General features: G+C 32.2%; 1 protein-coding gene across 1 annotated transcript in view; it reads right to left on the bottom strand.

The window, feature by feature from the left end:
- Positions 1-14939, bottom strand: part of LOC111695149 (cyclin-dependent kinase 12) — a 30183-nt gene extending 15244 nt beyond the window's left edge. The window contains exons 1-9 of the mRNA XM_023464361.1: positions 14655-14939; positions 11361-11596; positions 9601-9746; positions 8429-8989; positions 6134-6171; positions 5954-6054; positions 3352-3525; positions 2967-3099; positions 544-748 (exon numbers count right to left, since the gene is read on the bottom strand). Of these exons, the coding sequence (XP_023320129.1) occupies positions 544-748; positions 2967-3099; positions 3352-3525; positions 5954-6054; positions 6134-6171; positions 8429-8989; positions 9601-9746; positions 11361-11596; positions 14655-14688 (1628 nt within the window). The 5' untranslated portion in view covers positions 14689-14939. The remainder of the gene's footprint in view (positions 1-543; positions 749-2966; positions 3100-3351; positions 3526-5953; positions 6055-6133; positions 6172-8428; positions 8990-9600; positions 9747-11360; positions 11597-14654) is intronic.
- Positions 14940-20803: the final 5864 nt, after the last annotated feature.

Genomic DNA, 20803 nt, shown 5'->3' with positions numbered 1-20803 from the left:
CATATGATTGTGTATAGTTATGATACCTTCTGTGCAAATGCGCTGTGGCTAGAGTAGATTGTTTAAAAAAAATATCTATTATATATTTTATATAATATTATCAATTTTTCTTAATCTTTTAAAAGTTGAAAAAAATATCAAGTTTCCTTTTGTTCAGTATTGATACATGTTGATATATGTCTTATGTAAGTATATTTTCTCCTTTCTTTATAACTTGGAACTATTTTTAAAAATGAACTAAACATTTTGTTATCTAAAAAATTTGACTTGCTTGCTTTCATTTAATTTCTTTATTAAATTCTATTTATTAATTTATTTCTGTATTTACTATTTTGTTCACATGCATTACTAACAATTCTTATTTAATTTCATTGTTTTAATGTGAGTGTTATCTTCCTCTTGAACGGACGTTTTTTTAACTCACTTTTTGTGCTTGAACCTCTTAAATATAAATATTTTCGAAACTAACTTATTTTTTAACTCACTTCAACATCATGAACTGTTATTTTTTTAATTGACTTCTTAATAGAAATTTAAACTAACCTATTTTGTGAATGTTGAGTTGGTTGTGAGGGTATACCATGCATGCTCAGTGTTTTCTGTGCTCTATTCAGAGGTTTATCCGCGGTCTGAACCCTCTGCATGGGATAGTTCTGGTTAAGGTTGGAGGAGAGGCTGGGTCCGAGGTTGGTGGAGGAGCTGGAAGACTGCAGGAACCTGGAACTACCAAACCCGGAGTCCTGGATACCTGGATACAATATGATCAGTAATGATTTTATTTGATCTTGAACCGACTTTAAGTATAATGTAAACTGACCCTCCATGCAAAGGTGGCAATGCCCGATTCACATAGTTACCCTTGAAACCTGATCACCTGATCAATAATGTGGAAGATATTGTCATTTATCTAGATTTAAAAGTGCTTTTTCTTCAATGGGTTTAAAATTGAAAAACAATCAGTTTTTTAAAGTTTCAAAAATTGATTTATATTTCATGCTTGATCAGAAAAAGCTTTTAAGGGTAACGATGTTTCAATCTTTGAAATGTCAAAGATTTAGTCCATCAGGTTGCTAAGATATAGGGATTAGAAAATTTGAGTTTGTTGCAAAGACTCAATCTATCTCCTTGGCAGGGTAGGAAGGCCGGTCTTGTTAAATTATAATTTTTTTACACCTTTTTTACCAGTTCCAGAGCAGTCATAATACGTCACAGAAAAATATAAATAAATTTCTGTAGTCTTAATAATTTGGTCCTAACAGTAACGGTAAAATTTAGCAATTTTGCAGACATCTTCACATATTCAGTAAATAAATGCTGGCAGACAGGGGCGTTTACTGTATTTTTTCCCTCCCCATGGGGGTGGGCTAAAAAAAATCCCCTGGAAACCATAGAGTTCCCTTATTATGTGATTCTAATTTTACTTATATCAACTAGTGTTTAGGCTAATTCAAGTAAAATCATTCTGACCAGAAAACATCAAATTTCAAACGATATATCAATGAATGTCTTCTATATACTGGTTATATTGGCCTGAAATATGATGATATTGAAAATTTACAAAATGGCATTTCTAACAGTGCACAATTGATAAAAAATAGTGAAAAAGGTTAATAATGTATATCTTAAAGTATCCAAAAATACCCATTCAGCTGTTCTCTTATAACTTTCTCTCATGCAGAATTGAAAGTGAAAGCAGGGATATTATGTTTTCTTTTACGTCTTTTGTAAGTTCAAGTTCTCATTTTTCAGTTTAGTTTATCCACAAATTACACAGATAAGACAAGCATGGACAGTTGTTGCTTAGGTCGATAACTTGGTTCATAACAACTTATACGAGTACCAGTCTCTGTAAAAAGAAGTCTATTCAGGGTTTTTGAGAAGTGCAAGAAAAAACAAATTAGCCCAAATAAGTGAAATTAAGTAAAAAAGAAGTGAAATTAAATAAAAAGAAGTGAAATTAAATAGAAAGAAGTTAAATTAAGTAAAAAATGAGCACAAATAATTACAAATGAGTATAAATAATTACAAAGAGTACCAAGGAGTACAATAAGTACAAAGAAGTACAATTGAGTAGAAATAAGTACAATTGAGTAGAAATAAGTACAATTTACAAAGAAGTACAAATAAGTGCAAACAAGTAGAAATAAGAAACAATGAGCACAGTCTCACAAGAGTACAAATGAGTACAAAGAATTTCAAAGAAAATACAAATAAGCACAAATAAGTAAAATTGAGTACAAAGAATTTCAATTGAGTACAAAGAAGTACAATTAAGTACAAATTAGTATAATCGAACAAATAAGTGCAAATAAGTATAAATAAGAAGAAATGAGTACAGTTGCAAGTACATATTATTATAAAATATAGAAAATTTATCGACATTAAGCCACAACTGCCTTTCTTGTCCTTTCTCTGTATTTGATGTCAGTTTCCCTGCATTTTTCAGAACATCATTCAACGTTGTTATTTTTACGGGGATATTAAGAACTGAACAAAACGAACAAGGTTAATGATTTATTTTCTATTTCTGTTTTTTTTAGGAAAAACAAAATGTCAGGAACATAGCCCTGGGATTAGCACATTTTTTACATACTTTCAGTGCCAAATCATACTTTATAATCATGATAAAAGTTTAAGGAAGAAAAATATAAAATAAAAATTTTCTGATGTACGGCCATAATTTGCAACTTGTGCAATTTCCTAAATTAAATGTCATCTAATTTTCTAACCGCCGCGCAGCGCTCTGGCCACCTTACTTGAACTTTTAATGGACGGCAGAATTTTTTTTTTCTCTTTCAACCCAATTTGACAAAATGCCCATTTGGAAATTGTCTTTTGGGGAAAAATTCGGTTTGGAAAATGTACATTTGAATTCTTTGAATAAGTGCTCTCTGTCAATAAGTCCATTTAGAATTTAAGAAAAAAAACTTTTAGACTCATTATTCATCAGGATTCTAGAAACAAACCTAATAAACTGGTTCTGCTACCCCTGAGAGCTGAACCTCTGTCCAGCAATGATCCATATTCTCCAGAGGAATAGGTTGAATCCGGTACATCATAGGATGTACTTGAGAACCTAGTTGAGCTCCCGTTCTTCATCTAAAAAGAAAATTTCTTATAGTAACATTTTTTCGACCGCCATTTTGAAAAATGTCGTCATTATAGTACAACTATTTTAAAACCTAATTAGGCATCTTATGATGCATTGTTATTTGAATGGCCACCTACTATTATAAAAACGGCTTTGCGCTGCAACATTGTTAAAAAGCTTTGACATTAAAGCATGGCATTTAGAAAAAAAATTTCAGCCGCCATTTTCTGAAATATTTAAGCCTCGTTAAAGTGCCTCACCTCGTCTTTATTATCCTTTTTCTTGGCATATTTTGAAATAAGATCATCAACTTCTTTCTTCCGTTGAACCTGCCTATCCTCGACAACAGGCTCGTCATAGTTAGTAGCTGGTAGCCGGCTGGTCAAACTTTTCTTATAGACTACAGGACGCCGGGGCGTTGAGCTTTCTGATATCTAGATATTATTACAATTGATTCATGCAAATATCTGAGATGAAAATGATACGATGGTTTATTAAGAGTATCTTTGAACAACCGAGTTTCCTATTTGGGGTCTATATATTTACGTAGATTTTAATTTAAGAAATCAGAAATTCAAAGAAAAGAAACAGCATGAAATATTGTTTTTTTTTTAAATATTGATAACTACAAAACTGCCTGACCCCATTGATGAAACCTGGTTTTACGATACTGGGTTTTATTACATATACTCTGTCTTAAGTTTCAGGCTCTGTTAACACTCAGTGTACACTGTACAATAAGATTTTGATTTAATGCCTTCTTGCACATTTTTATGTAGGTCTATCCTTTAATAGTGTTTTAATCTAATAATTAACAAAGGAAATGAGTCTTTGCCACTAACTCTAATTTTCTTTGCAACTAAATGTCGAAGATCTTAGATATTTTAAACTATGAAATTTTCTATATCAAAGTATCTAAGTTGGAAATATCAAAAGTTTACTATATCAGGTTGCTAAGGTATATAAAATTAGAATATTTCGAGTTTGAGGCAAAGAATCAATTTATAAAAACAAATGTTCTTAGGAATATTTTTTTATACTGACCGGACATTTCCCTAAAGACCAATCATGAAAATATCTTGAACAATTTTGAAATTGTTTCGAATAAACTAAAACTAATCTATTTCAAGATTTTGTGAGTTATGTTAACTCAAGGGTAGAGAATATAGGGGAAATTTAGGAGGGATGTGAGAGAAAAGGTAAGGGAGGGAAGGGGCGTTTAAGGATAAGGATAGTTAAGAAACTGATTTCTTACCACAAACTCTAATTTTCAAATTCCTTTATCTTTTAACTCTGATATCGTATACCTTCGATATTTCAAAATTTGAATTCTGTTGGATCAAATAGTCAAAGTTTGAAATATCAAAGGTCTACGACATCAAGTTGAAAGAATATATGAATCAATAATTTTGTGTTCGGAGCTAGTAATCACTTCCTTTGGAAGGAAAATGAATTGCGACATTCTTTTTTTATGACACATATTCAAAAACTTACTCAAAAATTATAAAAAGTGCAAAGGATGCACTTTAACAGACATTCAACAGTGTAGAAAATTGACCATTTTATGTTTTATACAATTCGTCAATTTTATTTTTTATACAATTCGTCAATTTTATGTTTTATATAATTCGTCAATTTTATGTTTTATACAATTCGTCAATTTTAGGTTTTATACATTCGTCAATTTTATGTTTTATACTATTCGTCAATTTTTTGTTTTATACAATTCGTCAATTTTATGTTTTATACAACTCGTCCATTTTAGGTTTTATACAATTCGTCAATTTTATGTTTTATACAATTCGTCCATTTTAGGTTTTATACAATTCGTCAATTTTATGTTTTATACAATTCGTCAATTTTATGTTTTATACAATTCGTCTATTTTGTCTTTTTAAATTTTTAAGTATTCGAAGGTTCAGGTGTCGGGTTATTGAAAGTTTATCCTTCTTGGCAACAATAAAATAAGCGGAAGTTTCTTATTTCCGGTCATTCAACGGAGGTCAATCTGTCCTCGATGCGCCCTATATATGAATCGGAGGCTGATATTTACGAAGTCAGATAATCGAAATTGATAAATGATAAACCGTGACATCCCTAGCACCCTGTCTTTCCTTATCTGTCATCCCTGCATAACTAGGGTTACTTGATTCGATCAAACTTAGTTAAAATCAGGTTCAAGTATTTAAAAATACTAAATATTTGCAGCGAAAGAAGTTGTTTTTCATGTCAGCTTTTGCAAAACTTTCACGAGGTCTGATTTCTTAGTTTAATTTCTACAGTTATAAACACAGTTGCATCCTATTCACATAAAGTATATATAGTTTAACAGAAGGGATTGAGAAATGTTTACAGACAAGATAAAAAGTTGAAAGATTTATGAAGTAAAAAATATAAAGTTGAGCCGGGGGAACATGATTTTTTATGAGGAGGGGGGGGGGGACGTCAAAAGATGAAGAAAAAAAATAGGAATGCAATAAAATAGAATTTAATATACAGTGAGATTCAGAAAACTGTGGAATAAGTGTATTTGATGTTGTTACAAAGTAAATAGTTTTACAAGCAGGTAATGCAATCACGCATGAAGTAAAATGAGTCTGTTTACACAGCAAAATTACTGTATCTCATGTTCATTGGACTATGTAAGGCCCTAACTTCAGTCTAAAAGACGTTTTACTTTTCCAGAGTTTTCTGGTTCTTGCAGTAGTAAAACCCAAAAATTAAGTAAAGTAAAAATTATGGAATCAACAAAAATTAATAGAGTGAATTGTAATAAAAAATAATGAAGAGAATATCTTTAAATTAATAAAAATTAGGAAGACACGATGGAAAAGCGTGAAAAGAGTTTTTAAAAAAGCTAACCTGTCCCATGGTATTCACATTTCTAAACAGATCTCCGTCTGTTCGTTTCAAACTATCAAAGTTGGAATAACTTCGACTCTTCTGTATAGATGTACTAGATCCTGAACAGATATGCACTTTTTTAATAAATAAACTTTTTTCAAAATATAACTTTTTTATTTTTATATCTATCTATCTAACCTGCATGATCCGGTCCACTGCTGTATTTTGGATATTTTCTGGATATCAATCATTCATTTTATTAGGGGTTAAAATTATATCATGTGTCAAGGATACATACAGAGCTGGGAATTAGTGTAATTGTGCCATAATATTCGAAATGAAGAGATTAAGCATCGATTCTTAAATTAAAAGTACCCATAGTGAATATCGTGATCAAAGGACCGGGATTATGAGTATCCATTACAATAGTTAATAGCTCAGTGCAGAACTAATATCGAGATCAAAGGACCGGGATTATGAGTATCCACTACAATAGGTAACAGCTCAGTGCAGAACTATAAAACTGTGGAAGAAGAAGACGACTGTATGATTTAATTTATGATTTTAAAAGTCCAAACAGCATGAAAATCCCCAAAGGTACAAGGTGTCTCTGAAATAAACATAGTTGTATTGGATAAACAGTGCTCCCAGTAGGTATAAACCATAGAACTAAGGTGGTTGTCGATAAAACACTTGTCTCTATAAAAATGCCGTTTTAACCTTCAAAAGTAGTTTCGAAAATGTGCTCAGTCTCTTTTCCAAAGATTTTCAAAAAAATTTTATTATAATTTTATTTTTACGTTTTATATAACAGAATAGAATATATTGCGTATTTTCACTGTTAGAGTTAAGAATTAGTTAAGAATTTTTAAAAACTAATTACCTAGAACGATGTTTAAATTTTTTTAAATCTTATGAAAATGGTCCGAGTACATTTCGAGTACATTTTTAAGGATAAAACATCATTTTAGAGCAAAATCTATGGACATATTGTACCTGCTGGTCACACATTGTATGTAAGATAAAACGACGTTTAGTGGAAGAAAAACATTTAATATTTTCGGAAATGAGACCGAGCACATTTACGAATATTAGGTCTAATTTTGAAGGTTAAAACGACAGTCTGGTAAAACTGTAGGGGCTATTTAGGGTATATGTAGAAGAATATATCCTGTGTAGGGGGTATATAGGAGAATATTTCCTGTGCAGGGGGTATATAGGAGAATATATTCTGTGTAGGGGGTATATAGGAGATTTTATCCTGTGTAGGGGGTATATAGGAGAATGTATCCTGTGTAGGGGGTATATATAGGAGAATATATCCTATGCAGGGGGTATATAGGAGAATATGTCCTGTGTAGGGGGTATATAGGAGAATATCCTGTGTAGGGGGTATATAGGAGAATATGTCCTGTGTAGGGGGTATATAGGAGATTATGTCCTGTGTAGGGGGTATATAGGAGAATATCCTGTGTAGGGGGTATATAGGAGAATATATCCTGTGTAGGGGGTATATAGGAGAATATGTCTTGTGTAGGGGGTATATAGGAGAATATATCTTGTGTAGGCAGTATATAGGAGAATATATCCTGTGTAGGGGGTATATATAGGAGAATATATCCTTTGAAGGGATATATATGAGAATATATCCTGAATTTATCCTAAAACCTGGCCCTGAGCCAGTGCAGGAGACACGCTGCAAACCTCATATACATCTTGTCCCATAGAGACCCCCATCTTCCTTCCTTTTCTTACCCCTCATTCTTTCTATTCCCCCCCCTACACCTCCCCCTTTCTTCTTCCCACATCAATGATGTCCTTCTGACCAAAATTGAAATATACTTACTATGTTTGTTTATGAGATTGAACTATTTTGTTTTTAATTCGATCAAAACCCGCAGCTCAGGTTTTCTTTCGTATTTTATCCTTAACTTCCCTGTCTCCCCCCTCCCTTGCCCCCCCCCCTTCTCAATACAGTTATTCTCAAATTATCCCCATTCATTGAAAAAAAATAACAATTATCTCATATGTAACTGAATCTTGGACCCAGATCAACTAACCCAAATGACCCAAATTTTTTTGTTGAAACTAAGCTAACAACTTATTTGCAAGATTTTAGCATATTTAAACAAGACGGGGCGAGAAAGCCTGTTTTGACCCTCTTCACATTGTTTATTTTTCATGTTGAATGCCAAATATTTGATTGACAAATCTTAATTCAATATTTGAAGTCAAACTCTATGTATAGTTTGACGTGCGAAGACTGACCAAATCACAGATTTCTCTGATGGTAATACAATTTACAAATGTATCATTTTTACTTTTTTTCTGTGATTTTTCTACATAATATCACATTACATATTTGATTTGTTCTTAGTCTTACTTTTGTATCTAACTCTACACATGTTGACTTAGAATTATGTAACAGGTAGAAAACCCTTTTTGTTTGTTTGAGGTCAAATAAATTTCGTGAATAATAAAATAAATGATTGCCTAAGAACGGAGTTGATTCTATCTTCATAAGTCGGAACTTTATACTGATCCTGGATCCCATCTGCAACCCTAGTACTGGAGTAGGTACCTGGAGTAGTACTGGAGTAGGTACCCGGAGTATAGGACTCACTACCCTTCCTTTCCGAGTATAGCGAGTAGTCAGGTTTGGTATAGGATTCCCCTCTGTAGGATACATCTGGTTTCGAGTAGGATAGATCCGTTCTGGAGTAGGATAACTCTGGTTTGCTGTAGGAGAGGTCGGTTTTAGTATAAGAACTCTCCGGTTTGGAATAAGAACTCTCCGGTTTGGAATAAGAACTCTCTGGTTTGGAATAACTATCTTCATTATACTCCGGTCTGGAGTAACTACTCAGATCAGTTTTAGAATAAGAATTTGTCAGATTATACGAGGACTCAGGTCTGGAGAAGCTTGAGTCTGGTTTAGAATAACTTGTCTCGGGTTTAGAGTAGGCTGAACTGATCGGATCAGGTCGCGGGTAAGAGGTTGGATAGGATTGAACTGCTTTTCTTGCATCAGTATTGTAACTGCTATCTCTATAACTAATAAAGATAAAACTTTAAAAAATGTAATTCTCAGTTTTCCTAGAGAATTAAGTTTTTGCCGCAAGCAGCTCAAGTTTTCTATTTTCTATATCATTGCAATCTGATGATTAAAGTCTTTCATATTTCAAACTTAGATCATTTGATCTAACAGAATTCATAGTTTGAAATTTGAGAAATCTATGACATCATGTTTCAAACATAAAGGGATTAGGTAATCGAATTTGTGGCAAAGGCTCAATAAAGATATATCTATGTATAAAAGGTAGTAATTTCTTTTCTGTCTGTTTGTTTGAATCTCCAATCATAACTCAGGAACTCCTTGACCGATATGCATTACATTTTAATTGGGGAATTTGGTGGAACCACAGGAACATTCTTAGCTAGGTTTAAAAATTCTAGGTTGAGTTGGATGACCTTAATAGGGAAAACTACTGGCAAAGCTGGTTTTCATTCTAGCACCTTATAAGATTGTATCTGTGCAATTTGATGTCACAGACATGAATTCTGTTAGATCAAAAAGTTTAAAATATCAAAGGTTTACACCATCAGGTTGCAAAGATATAGGAATTATAACATTAGAGTTTGTGCCAAGTGTTGAGTTCCTATACCTGAATGAAGATGTGGTTGGGACAGTATAATTGGTACTGGCTGGTTTGCTGACTAGGTAACTGTATTTAGGCTGGCGTGTTGTGACCGGAAGGCGAGATTCAAGACCCCGGTCAACCTTCAACTCTGGTGGATAAGCAGGTTCCGGCTACAGATAGAATATATTCATAAATAAATCTTTAAATGTTAAAGCGAAGACGATCTTAATACGTTTTATAATGCCGCAATAAATTCATAAATAATCCTTTAAACAGTGAAGCGAAGACGAGCTGCAATAAATTCAGTCAATGTATCTCCAAGTTGTTGTTTCAAAGTTTTAAAGTCAAAACACCTTTTGTACAAATTGACTAAAATTTGTTATCCTTTCTATGATTTTAGAAAACCTAATTTTCGATGATTTTAGTAAAACCTAACATTTTTTGGGCAATAGAAACATGTGGAAACTACAAATTGTTTGATTATAGTTTGATGAAGATTGGAAAAATTATTAAATTAAATACATGTATCAATAAATTTGTTTTATAAAAAATCTGATAAAAAATAAAAAAATAAATTGTTAAAAAAGTTTGATGAATTCCTCCGACATAAAATTGATTCCACTTAACATATTTGTAAGTTTTCTTTTCTCAATGACGCAGGTCATAAAAGTTTAAGTTTCAGATTTTAAATTCAGGTTTAGTTAAAGAAAGCTGAAGACGCAAGAAAAACATGAAATAAACCCCAAAATATTGATGTTGCAAAAAGGCCTAAGAGTTCTTCATCTGAAAAATTAGAGCAGTTAAATTTACAAATACGTTAAAAAAATTTGTTTTTCCTGTTTTACTAGATTAATTAATTTTTCGACATTAATTGAATATGCAGCAAATGTATGAGTGTTATTTTAGATTTTAGTATTTCTTTTCCTTTGTATTAATAATTTTTCTTTTTGTGTTCTTGTTCTTTTTGATTTGTTCTTCTTTTTTTCGTGTTTTTAAATTAGAAGTTTATGAAACACAATTCTAAAAAAGTATTTAAAATTTCTCTTTTGATGATATTAATGATAAATTCCGATTAAGAAAATGTTTTATCGGATTAAAATTTACGTGATGAACTAAGCTTTAAAAACTGTCTAAATATAATTTATTTGAAAATTTGTTTTCCAGTTTAATATCTTAAATATCTTAAAGTTTCACCGTATGACAGTGTTTTTAGGATTACAGACAGTATTTTGTAACATGATTTTTTTTTATCAGTACTTGCAGTAGATGTAAAGAATTTATAGTTTAACTAACATGATTGTCTTTACATCTACTCCACAGCAAAAATTGCATAAATAAACGTCAAAACTGAAGTAAATTCCACGTGAATTTGAAATCTTATATGTGTTCAAACATAACTCATTGTAGAGTTATTGAGAAGAACACAGATGTTTTGGTTTTATAATAATTAACCAAAGAAGTGACAAAGGCGTACTAGTGATGTAGTTTAAAATTTACTTTCTAATTCTGTCTAGATTCCAGAATCGTAAATGTTGGAATCAATGATTTTTATCAATATTTAAATCAACAGTGTTAGCAGTGATGATTTAGATAACAAATTTAATTTCAATTTTTTAAGTTATATTCAAGTAATCATTATTAGCATCAATGATTTGTTCAATATTGAAATCATCAATACTATAGCAATGATGATTAAAAATTTTATTTCACCTTCATTGTTATTAATAATATGCAATGATCTCATCAAACAATCATTTTTAGTTTAAAATGAATATATTTCTTTCCTTAGATCGACCGAGTAGGAATTCCTTAAAGGTGGAACTATTTAAATCCTTGAAGGAAGTACTGTTGGGAGATCTTCCTACCCGAGCAGTTCCATTTATCACCGCCAGGTTCTCTCTGGACGGTTTAGCTCCAAACTTGTCAAGAATACTAGAGCAGGAACGGAAAAGATCTGAGTTTTCTCCGCCAAGGTTTAGGGATGTGTTTGCTCTTCGGTAGGTCTGTCTCTGGGGTCGACCTAAAGCAGTCAATGTGAAAGAGGTTGTATGCAAAATTTGTTATGGCACAACACACAATAAGTGAGATAAATGATTTTTAACAAAGGAATTGAGTCTCTGCCACAAACTCTGATTTTCTAACCCCTATATCTTTTCAACCTAATGTCCTATACGTTTGATATTTCAAACTATAAATTCTGTTAAATAAAATAATATAAGTTTGAAATATCAAAGGTTTATACCATCAAGTTGCTTAGATATAGGTTTTAGATAACTTGAGTTTGTGGCAAAAACTCAATTCCTTTTATGCACAATTAAGTTGAATTTGTGTATTTTTGCTTTTGTTTTCATTTTTAATATTGGAAAATTAGTATGGTAAGGATTTGAGTGTTTGTCACAAACTCAAATTTTCTAATCCTTATATCTTTGAAACTTGATAGGGTAAAACTTTGATATTTCAACTTATTATTTTTTGATCTAAGAGAATTCATAGTTTAAAATATCTAAGGTTTACGACATTTTGTTGAAAAGATAAAGGGACTAGAATATCAGACGTTGTGGCAAGGACTCAATTCCGTTCAGCTGAATTCATTTAAATGTATCTCTATCACAGTTTTTAAATAAAGTACGTTTTGACATCCTTTAAGGCAATTCACAGAATAAAAACTTTGTTGACACTTTCCTTTGTAGAGATATCAGTTAATTTATAAAAATAAGTATTTTATAGACACATCGTAGAAAATAATGCATTTTTGAAGCACCATCTAAAAAGACTATGTTTGTTAACGAAAAGTAATGTTTATGTACCCCACGGTAGGGTACGGTGGGGGGGGGTGAGAGATTTGTATGTATCGTCCATATCTGTATCTTATCTGTCTATTATTAAGCTTTACAATTAAGAATCAAAAGCATCAATCAAAAATGCATCTTTAAATTTTAAATTTCTTAATTCATTGAATATAATTTGTTTGGTCTAGGCCTGATAGAGAAAATTCTACAGTTAGATGAGTCTGATAAACTGTGAATAAACTGAACAAAAAGTGTAAATAAATCAGGAATATTTCAACCTAATCTATTGAGAGGGTTTCAATAGTTGAAACTAGCGGAGAAAAACTGGAGATAAAACCCTGGATAAAAACCAGTAGAAAATAACTGTTTATGTATCATCCTCCATTCAGATGTGATTCTGAATCATGACAATGATCAAATATTTTGTAAAATTAAACTTCTTATACAAATATAAATATCAATTTGGCATAACAGTTTGAGGTTTGATGAGTATTCAATGATAGAGCAAAATTTCTGTTTAAATACTACATCCCCCCCACTAATCCCCCCACCCCCCTATATTCATTTTGCTTTCTCCCCCCCCCCTGGAAAGCCTGTTGAGAAAAGAGTGTACAAAAGCTTGGAACTATTTAGTTTGTATTTTAAACAAAAACTTTCAGCCGATATCTTTCAACAATCCAATATTCAAATACTTGTTCATACTTTTTCAAAATTTATTAAGACAACCCTTTTATCAACATTTATAACATTTAAGCTAATAATAAAAATATACATTTTTCTTAATAAATGAACACAAACCTTGAAATAAAGGAATTAAGTCTTTGCCACAAACTCAAATATTCAATTTTCTATATCTTTGCAGATTACAGAATTCATGGTTTGAAATATCTAAGAACTACGACATCAAGTCACAAAGATACGGGGATATAAAAATCAGAGTTTGTGGCAAAGACTCAATTCCTTTGTAGCAAGAGCAAACAAACTTGGTCGTAAAAATCATAAGGTTTTTCGAACTAATTTTTTGGGGATTTAAAAAATACCATGTCTTCTTAAAATTCATAAACATATCATCATATAGTCAAGGTTTTACGAACATTTTTGTTTTGTTGTATAAGAAATCAGCATTAGAAACNATCATCTTGCTCAAAAATTTCTTTGAATGAAAATACCCAAAAAGGTCAAATCCTAAAAAAGTCAAATATCTTTAATGCAACAGAGGGAAACCATGATTGAAGAAAATGATCTATTTAATTTTTATTTGATTCTGATTTTCATGTTTGGACGCAGACCATCCGGGAAATCAATTAGAGAAATTTGGATTGCCGCAAATTCCAGATCTGAATAGAGACTTGATTTCAGAGTTTACTCCAAAACTTGATCCTGCTGTGATAGGAATGAGGAAACCAGGTTTCCACTCCGGGTCCAGGAACCCACAGGTTGAAGACGGGACGGATAAGGATCTTGAGTGAAAATAAAAATTGACCCAAATGATTTTTCTTTTCAACAAACTTCGGCATGAATGAATGAACTTTAGATACATGAATTGATCAAGGACGTGTGTGCGGAGATTAAAGAAAAAAGAAGATGAGAGATAAAAAGAATAAAAATTAAAGAATTTTAGTGAAGTTGGAGAGAATTAAATAAAAGGAAAACTAGAGAAGAACTAGAAGAGATCTTGTGGAGAACTAGAGGAGAACTAGAAGAGAAATAGAAGAGAACTAGAAGAGAACTAGAGGAGAACTAGAAGAGAACTAGAAGAGAACTAGAAGAGAACTACAAGAGAACTAGAAGAGAACTAGAAGAGAACTAGAAGAGTACTTGAGGAGAAGTAGAAGAGAACAAAAAGAGAACAAAAGTTATCTTGAAAAAGAAGAAGAAAGAATTAACGAAGAATAAGAAGATTAGTAAAGAGAATAGAATCCAATAGAAAAAAAGAAGAAAGCATCAGCGAAGAATTAGTAGATTAGTAGAGATAATAGAATCCAATAGAAAAAAAGAAGAAAGCATCAAAGAAGAATTAGTAGATTAGTAGAGACAAATTAAATCCAAAAAAAAAGTCTTTCCAAACAATACTTTAACTATAATGTAGTTATATTTAAATAGAAAAAGAGATAAATTTAATGGAAGAAAGAAAAAAGTTTGAATATAAACCCAAGATTCTAAGATAGCCTACTATTTAACATACATAGCTTTGTTCAAATAAAAAAAAGTAAGCAAGAAAAAATCTTTAAAGTTGAATATGGTTCTCTGAAAAATCCAGATAAAATGGACAAAATGAATATTAACTACCTGGTTGAATAAGACTTGATGTTCCTGAAGCCATGTTGTCAAGTATCCTTGTACTCTAACCTGGACCTGGAGTCAACTTAAACCTTAACCTTGACTCACTTCTCCACCTCTCACTCACTCACTTGGTTCCAGTTTCTCCTCACTGAGACGGATGGATGGAAATCCATGTCTAGAAGAACGGATAGCTCATGGTCCTGGATGATCCAGTGGTGTAAAATATCTCATTTTTGAACTGATGTGTGTGTGTCTAGGATAATCCTGAGTTCTAAAGACAGGATAGGCTGGCCGGCACGGAGACTTGCCAAGTCCTGCTCACTCAGGCCTCTACAGGGGGAAATATTGACAAACTTCAACAAATAATATTTTCCGACATAATTTTAAAAAATCTGAAGTTTTGAACAGTCTAAAACAGTCTATCTTCATAACTAAAAAGTATATATTTTTGATTAAACAAACTTGTTATTATAGAATTTAGGAAATAATAAAAATGTTATCTAAAATTTTCAAAAATAAAATTTCTTTATTTGAAGAAAACGTGAGTGTTAAGAAATGGATGAATATATGAGAAAGCATTGATCAGGACGTATTCTACCCTGCCTCCGGTCAGTCCAAGTCATACCCAGAGCAGTAGGATCATCCGTCCCAACCCCAGGATTTCACTCTCCTTCATCTCCCCTCCTCCTCGTCCTCCTTCTTCTCCATCTCCTCCTCCCTCCCCTCTTTATCTTCATTCTTTTGCTTCTGCTCCTTCCCTCTCCTTTCTCATCCTCAATCTTCTCCTTTTACTCCTCCTCCTTCTCCTCCACTTTCTCTTTCTTTTCCTTGTTCTTCTGCTCTCTCTCCTTATGTTTCTCCTCATTCTTCGGCTCCTCCTCCTTTTACTCTTTATAAAACTTCTCCTTTCCCTCCTCATCTTTCCCCTCCACTTCCTTCCTTTACTTCTCCTTTCCCTTCTCCTACTCCTTCTCTTTCCCCATCTCCTCCTCATTCCCTCAACCCTCCTCCTCCTTCTCCTTTCCCTCTTTATCTTCCTGTTCTCATTCTCTTTCACCTTCTTCTCCCTTCTTCTTTTTGCGTCTCCTATTTCCTTCCCTTCTTTTCCTTCACCTCATCTTTCTCCTCCCCGTCCCTTCTCACTCATTCTACTCCTCCAACTTCTAATTTTGTTTCTCCTGCTACTCTATCTATCTATCTATCTATCTATCTATCAATAGACCATGCAATAGATTATATATATTTAGAGTTGAATAATTGAATATATATATCTGTGTAATGTAAAGGTATAATAATCAGCATGAACCCTGATTTCCAATGAATTATGATAAATTATCCGTCCCAACCTTCTCCTACCTTCTCCATATATCCACGGATACAATCCACCTGTTCTATGTTCTATGTTCTATGTTCTATGTTCTATGTTCTATGTTCTATGTTCTATGTTCTATATTCTTTATTCTATGTTCTATGTTCTATGTTCTATTTTCTATGTTCTAAGTTCTATGTTCTATGTTTTCATCAATGAATTTCATGTACTTTGTATTATGGATTCTATGACCCCACATTGAGAAACCACAGAAGTTAATAATTGATGTTATCGAACGAGCAGCATATATATTTACTCTCAAATACTTTATTACAAATTCATTTAGTTTTTCTTTACAAATAACAAGTTTTACAAATAACAGGTTTTACAAATATTTCAAAATCAAACATTGTTTACTTTTGAGTTTGAAAGTAAAAAACCAAAAAAACATTTTTTTTCAAAAAAGTAAGGGAGAAAACCAGTTTTTTATATCCTTAAATTGAAACTGAAAATTATAAAACCTCAAAAAGCATAAATAATTGAAAAGATTAAAAATTCATAAGCAATTTAGAAACTATAAATAAGTTATCAATTGTTTCAATCAGATTTTTTGTAAAATTGTAGCTTCTAATCCAGAAAATATTTTTATCTTCGATATATAAAATGATTGGTAGTAATCTATTATAAGTTTATCCTCCTATTCTATTCTCTCATTAGTCTGCTCTAGCCTCTAGCTGGATACAAAGAGACCGATTAAACTTCGAACCAGCCAAACCAACGGACAACAGATATTAAAAACTTCAAAGCCAGGAAAAGGGTTGTAGTAAAAACCTAATCATAACTGTTGCATCCCAAGGGGTGTTTCAAAAATATAGACCACATAGGTTACATATTGGATTTTTGACCTTTGTTAATAATGTTAATGATGTTTTTTTTAACATCTCGAATTTTTAAAGATATGATTTAAAGTTTTTCTTGTTTAAAGATGGTAACGTTTAGAATGACGAAACTAATCAAGATCGGCTTAAAGGAGTTGAACTCAAGTCTACTTCTGCTTTGATCTTCACAAAATCAAATGTCTATATAAAATACACAAGACAAATATCGGTGGGCTTGAGAAACTGTTTTAAAGGATGACACGACAAAGGCATGAAACCGACTCAATAACAATAAAATATTTCTTTGCTCTTATCAGATTCATTTCTTTCAATCGTTAAGAGAAATTTCAAACAATTTCTTATCAGATCTGTTTTTTATTCGATAATTCAACTTTTCTTTTATTCCTTCTTTCTTTTTTTCTTTCCATCTTTCTTTCGTTGCCATCTTGTAATTTTTTCTTTTTTCTTGTATTTTTCACGTTATTTCATCTTCTCTATCTTCTTGACTTTATCCTCTTGTCTTTATCTTCTTGTCTTTATCATCTTGTCTTTATCATCTTGTGTTTATCCTCTTGTCTTTATCTTCTTGGCTTTATCCTCTTGTCTTTATCTTCTTGACTTTCTCCTCTTGTCTTAATCTTTTCGACTTTATCCTCTTGTCTTCATATTCTTGTTTTTATCCTCTTGTCCTTATATTCTTGACTTTATCCTCTTGTCTTCATATTTTTGTCTCATCTTCTTGTCTTTATCCTCTTGCTTTCATCCTCTTGTCTTCATATTTTTGTCTCATCTTCTTGTCTTTATCCTCTTGCTTTCATCCTCTTGTGCATATCTTCATGACTTTAGCCTCTTGTGCTTATCTTCGTATCTTCTGTAAACATGTACGCCCGTATATCTGATGGTACATTGTACCTAATTTAATGTTAGATTTTATTTAACCTGAGCTGGGACCTTTTGAATGCTGGATATCGGGATTAATGCTTGATCTCCTCTATTTCTTTATCTCCAGATTAAATAATGCTTGTTCTTAATCTCCAGATTAATAAACCCAAGGTTATAATGCAAGGAAAGTTATTCAGAGGTGTACGCATCTTTTGTACTGCAGTGTACTGTCGCTGGACGGTAATGTAAACTTAAGACGGATGTCGAAGCCTGACATGGGATCCATCTTTCACATAAAAAATCAATAAGATATTCTGGTCATAGGAAACTATTATGTGAATTATCAAAATTATCAAATTTTAATGCTTTTAACCTCCTCGGATACTAAACAAACACTGATGCATCTATTCTTGTTTACAAATTCCGCCCAGAGAGAACTGGTTTCAATATGTGCGCAGAGTATACGCAACTGCAATTAACTTTCCTTGCATTATTACCTTGGATTAACCGATCTGGATTAAGGATATCACAGTCTAAGGTTTTCACCTCTGAGATGAAAAGTCCAGAACGGTGTCTTGTTATTAATCTTCCGATTAATTAACCGATCTGGATTAAGGATATCCCAGTCTAAGGATTTCACCTCTGAGATGAAAACTTTAGAATGGTGGTTATTGAGACCAATGCTTGATCTCCTCTTTTTCTTAATCTCCAGATTAAATAAGGCTTGTTCTCCTCTTGTTATTAATCTCCAGATCGGGATTAAGGATATCCCATTTTAAAGTTTTCAGCTCTGGTTTACAGTTGGGAATTATATAGGGGATTACAAAATTGGATTTCTCTTTTTTTTATACAGTTTGGAATTTTAGTTATGTTAGAGAACATGAAATTAAAAATTATCTTTTTTTGTACACTGGTTTACAGCTGGAAATTCTCGTTAATATTACAAAATTGGAATTACCTTAGAATTCTAGTTGTTGTTTTTTTGAAACGGTCGGGAATTTTGGGTAGGTTTGGGAATGCAAAATTGGAATTATCATCATGCTGTTTTACCCTGGTTTACAGCTGGAAGTTTGCATATATGAAGGTTTGAAAATACAAAGTTATTGTTCAATAGATACAATCATACATTTGGGATAGTTTAAGTAGGATTATAAATAATTAGAAATTATGATTACAGGGGAGATAAGAAGGATGAGAAGAGAGGAATGAAAATGAGATGCAAGGATAAAAATGCGAAGGTAAGATTGTGAATAAAAAAAAAGAAGGAAAGATTTGGAATGAACATGTGAAGAGAAGAATAAGAATGAAAATGAGTAAAGAAGGATGAGGATGAAAATGAGAAGGGAAGGATGAGAATGAAAATGAGAAGGGAAGGATGAGAATGAAAATGAGAAGAAAAGAATTAGAATGAAAATGAGAAGAATGGGAATGAAAATGAGAAGGGAAGATTGGGAATGAAAATGAGAAGGGAAGATTGGGAATGAAAATGAGAAGGCAAGGATGAGAACAAAATGAGAAGGGAAGAATGAGAATAAAAGTGAGTTGAGAAGAATTAGAATGAAAATGAGTAGAGAAGAATGGGAAGGAAAATAAGAAGGGAAGAATGAAAATAAAAATGAGAAGGGAAGAATGGGAATAAAAATGAGAAGAGAAGAATGGGAATGAAAATGAGAAGGGAAGAATGGGAATGAAAATGAGAAGGGAAGAATTAGAATGAAAATGAGTAGAGAAGTATTAGAATGAAAATGAGAAGGGAAGAATGGGAATGAAAATGAGAAGGAAAGGATGAAAATGAAAATGGGAAGGCAAGGATGAAAATGAAAATGAGTAGAGAAGAACTAGAATGAGTAGAGAAGAATTAGAATGAAAATGAGTAAAGAAGGATGAGGATGAAATTGAGTAGAGAAGGATGAGGATGAAATTGAGTAGATAAGGATGAGGATGAAATTGAGTAGAGAAGGATGATGATGAAATTGAGTAGAGAAGGATGAGGATGAAAATGAGAAGGGAAGAATGAGAATGAAAATGAGAAGGGAAGGATGAGAATGAAAATGAGAAGATTGGGAATGAAAATGAGAAGGGAAGATTGGGAATGAAAATGAGAAGGCAAGGATGAGAACAAAATAAGAAGGGAAGAATGGAAATAAAAATGAGAAGGGAAGATTGGGAATGAAAATGAGAAGGCAAGGATGAGAACAAAATGAGAAGGGAAGAACGGGAATAAAAGTGAGTTGAGAAGAATTAGAATGAAAATGAGTAGAGAAGAATGGGAATGAAAATAAGAAGGGAAGAATGGAAATAAAAATGAGAAGGGAAGAATGGGAATAAAAATGAGAAGAGAAGAATGGGAATGAAAATGAGAAGGGAAGAATGGGAATAAAAATGAATAGGGAAGAATTAGAATGAAAATGAGTAGAGAAGTATTAGAATGAAAATGAGAAGGGAAGAATGGGAATGAAAATGAGAAGGAAAGGATGAAAATGAAAATGAGAAGGCAAGGATGAAAATGAAAATGAGTAGAGAAGAATTAGAATGAGAAGAGAAGAATTAGGATGAAAATGGGAAGGGAAGTATGGGAATGAAAATGAGAAGGGAAGTATGGGAATGAAAATGAGAAGGAAAGGATGAAAATGGAAATGAGAAGGCAAGGATGAAAATGAAAATGAGTAGAGAAGAACTAGAATGAGTAGAGAAGAATTAGAATGAAAATGAGTAGAGAAGAATGGGAAGGAAAATAAGAAGGGAAGAATGGAAATAAAAATGAGAAGGGAAGAATGGGAATACAAATGAGAAGAGAAAAATGGGAATGAAAATGAGAAGGGGAGAATGGGAATGAAAATGAGAAGGAAAGATTGTGAATGAAAATGAGAAGGGAAGAATGGGAATGAAAATGAGAAGGGAAGAATTAGAATGAAAATGAGAAGGGAAGAATGGGAATGAAAATGAGAAGGGAAGAATTAGAATGAAAATGAGAAGGGAAGAATGGGAATGAAAATGAAAGGATTAAAATGTAAATGAGAAGGCAAGGACGAAAATGAAAATAAGGAGAGACGAATTAGAATGAAAATGAGAAGGAAAGATTGTGA

The sequence above is a fragment of the Eurytemora carolleeae genome, unplaced genomic scaffold, assembly GCF_000591075.1.
Source record: "Eurytemora carolleeae unplaced genomic scaffold, Eaff_2.0 scaffold217, whole genome shotgun sequence".
NCBI classification, from domain to species: domain Eukaryota; kingdom Metazoa; phylum Arthropoda; class Copepoda; order Calanoida; family Temoridae; genus Eurytemora; species Eurytemora carolleeae.
This window is presented reverse-complemented; position numbering and strand designations above follow the sequence as displayed.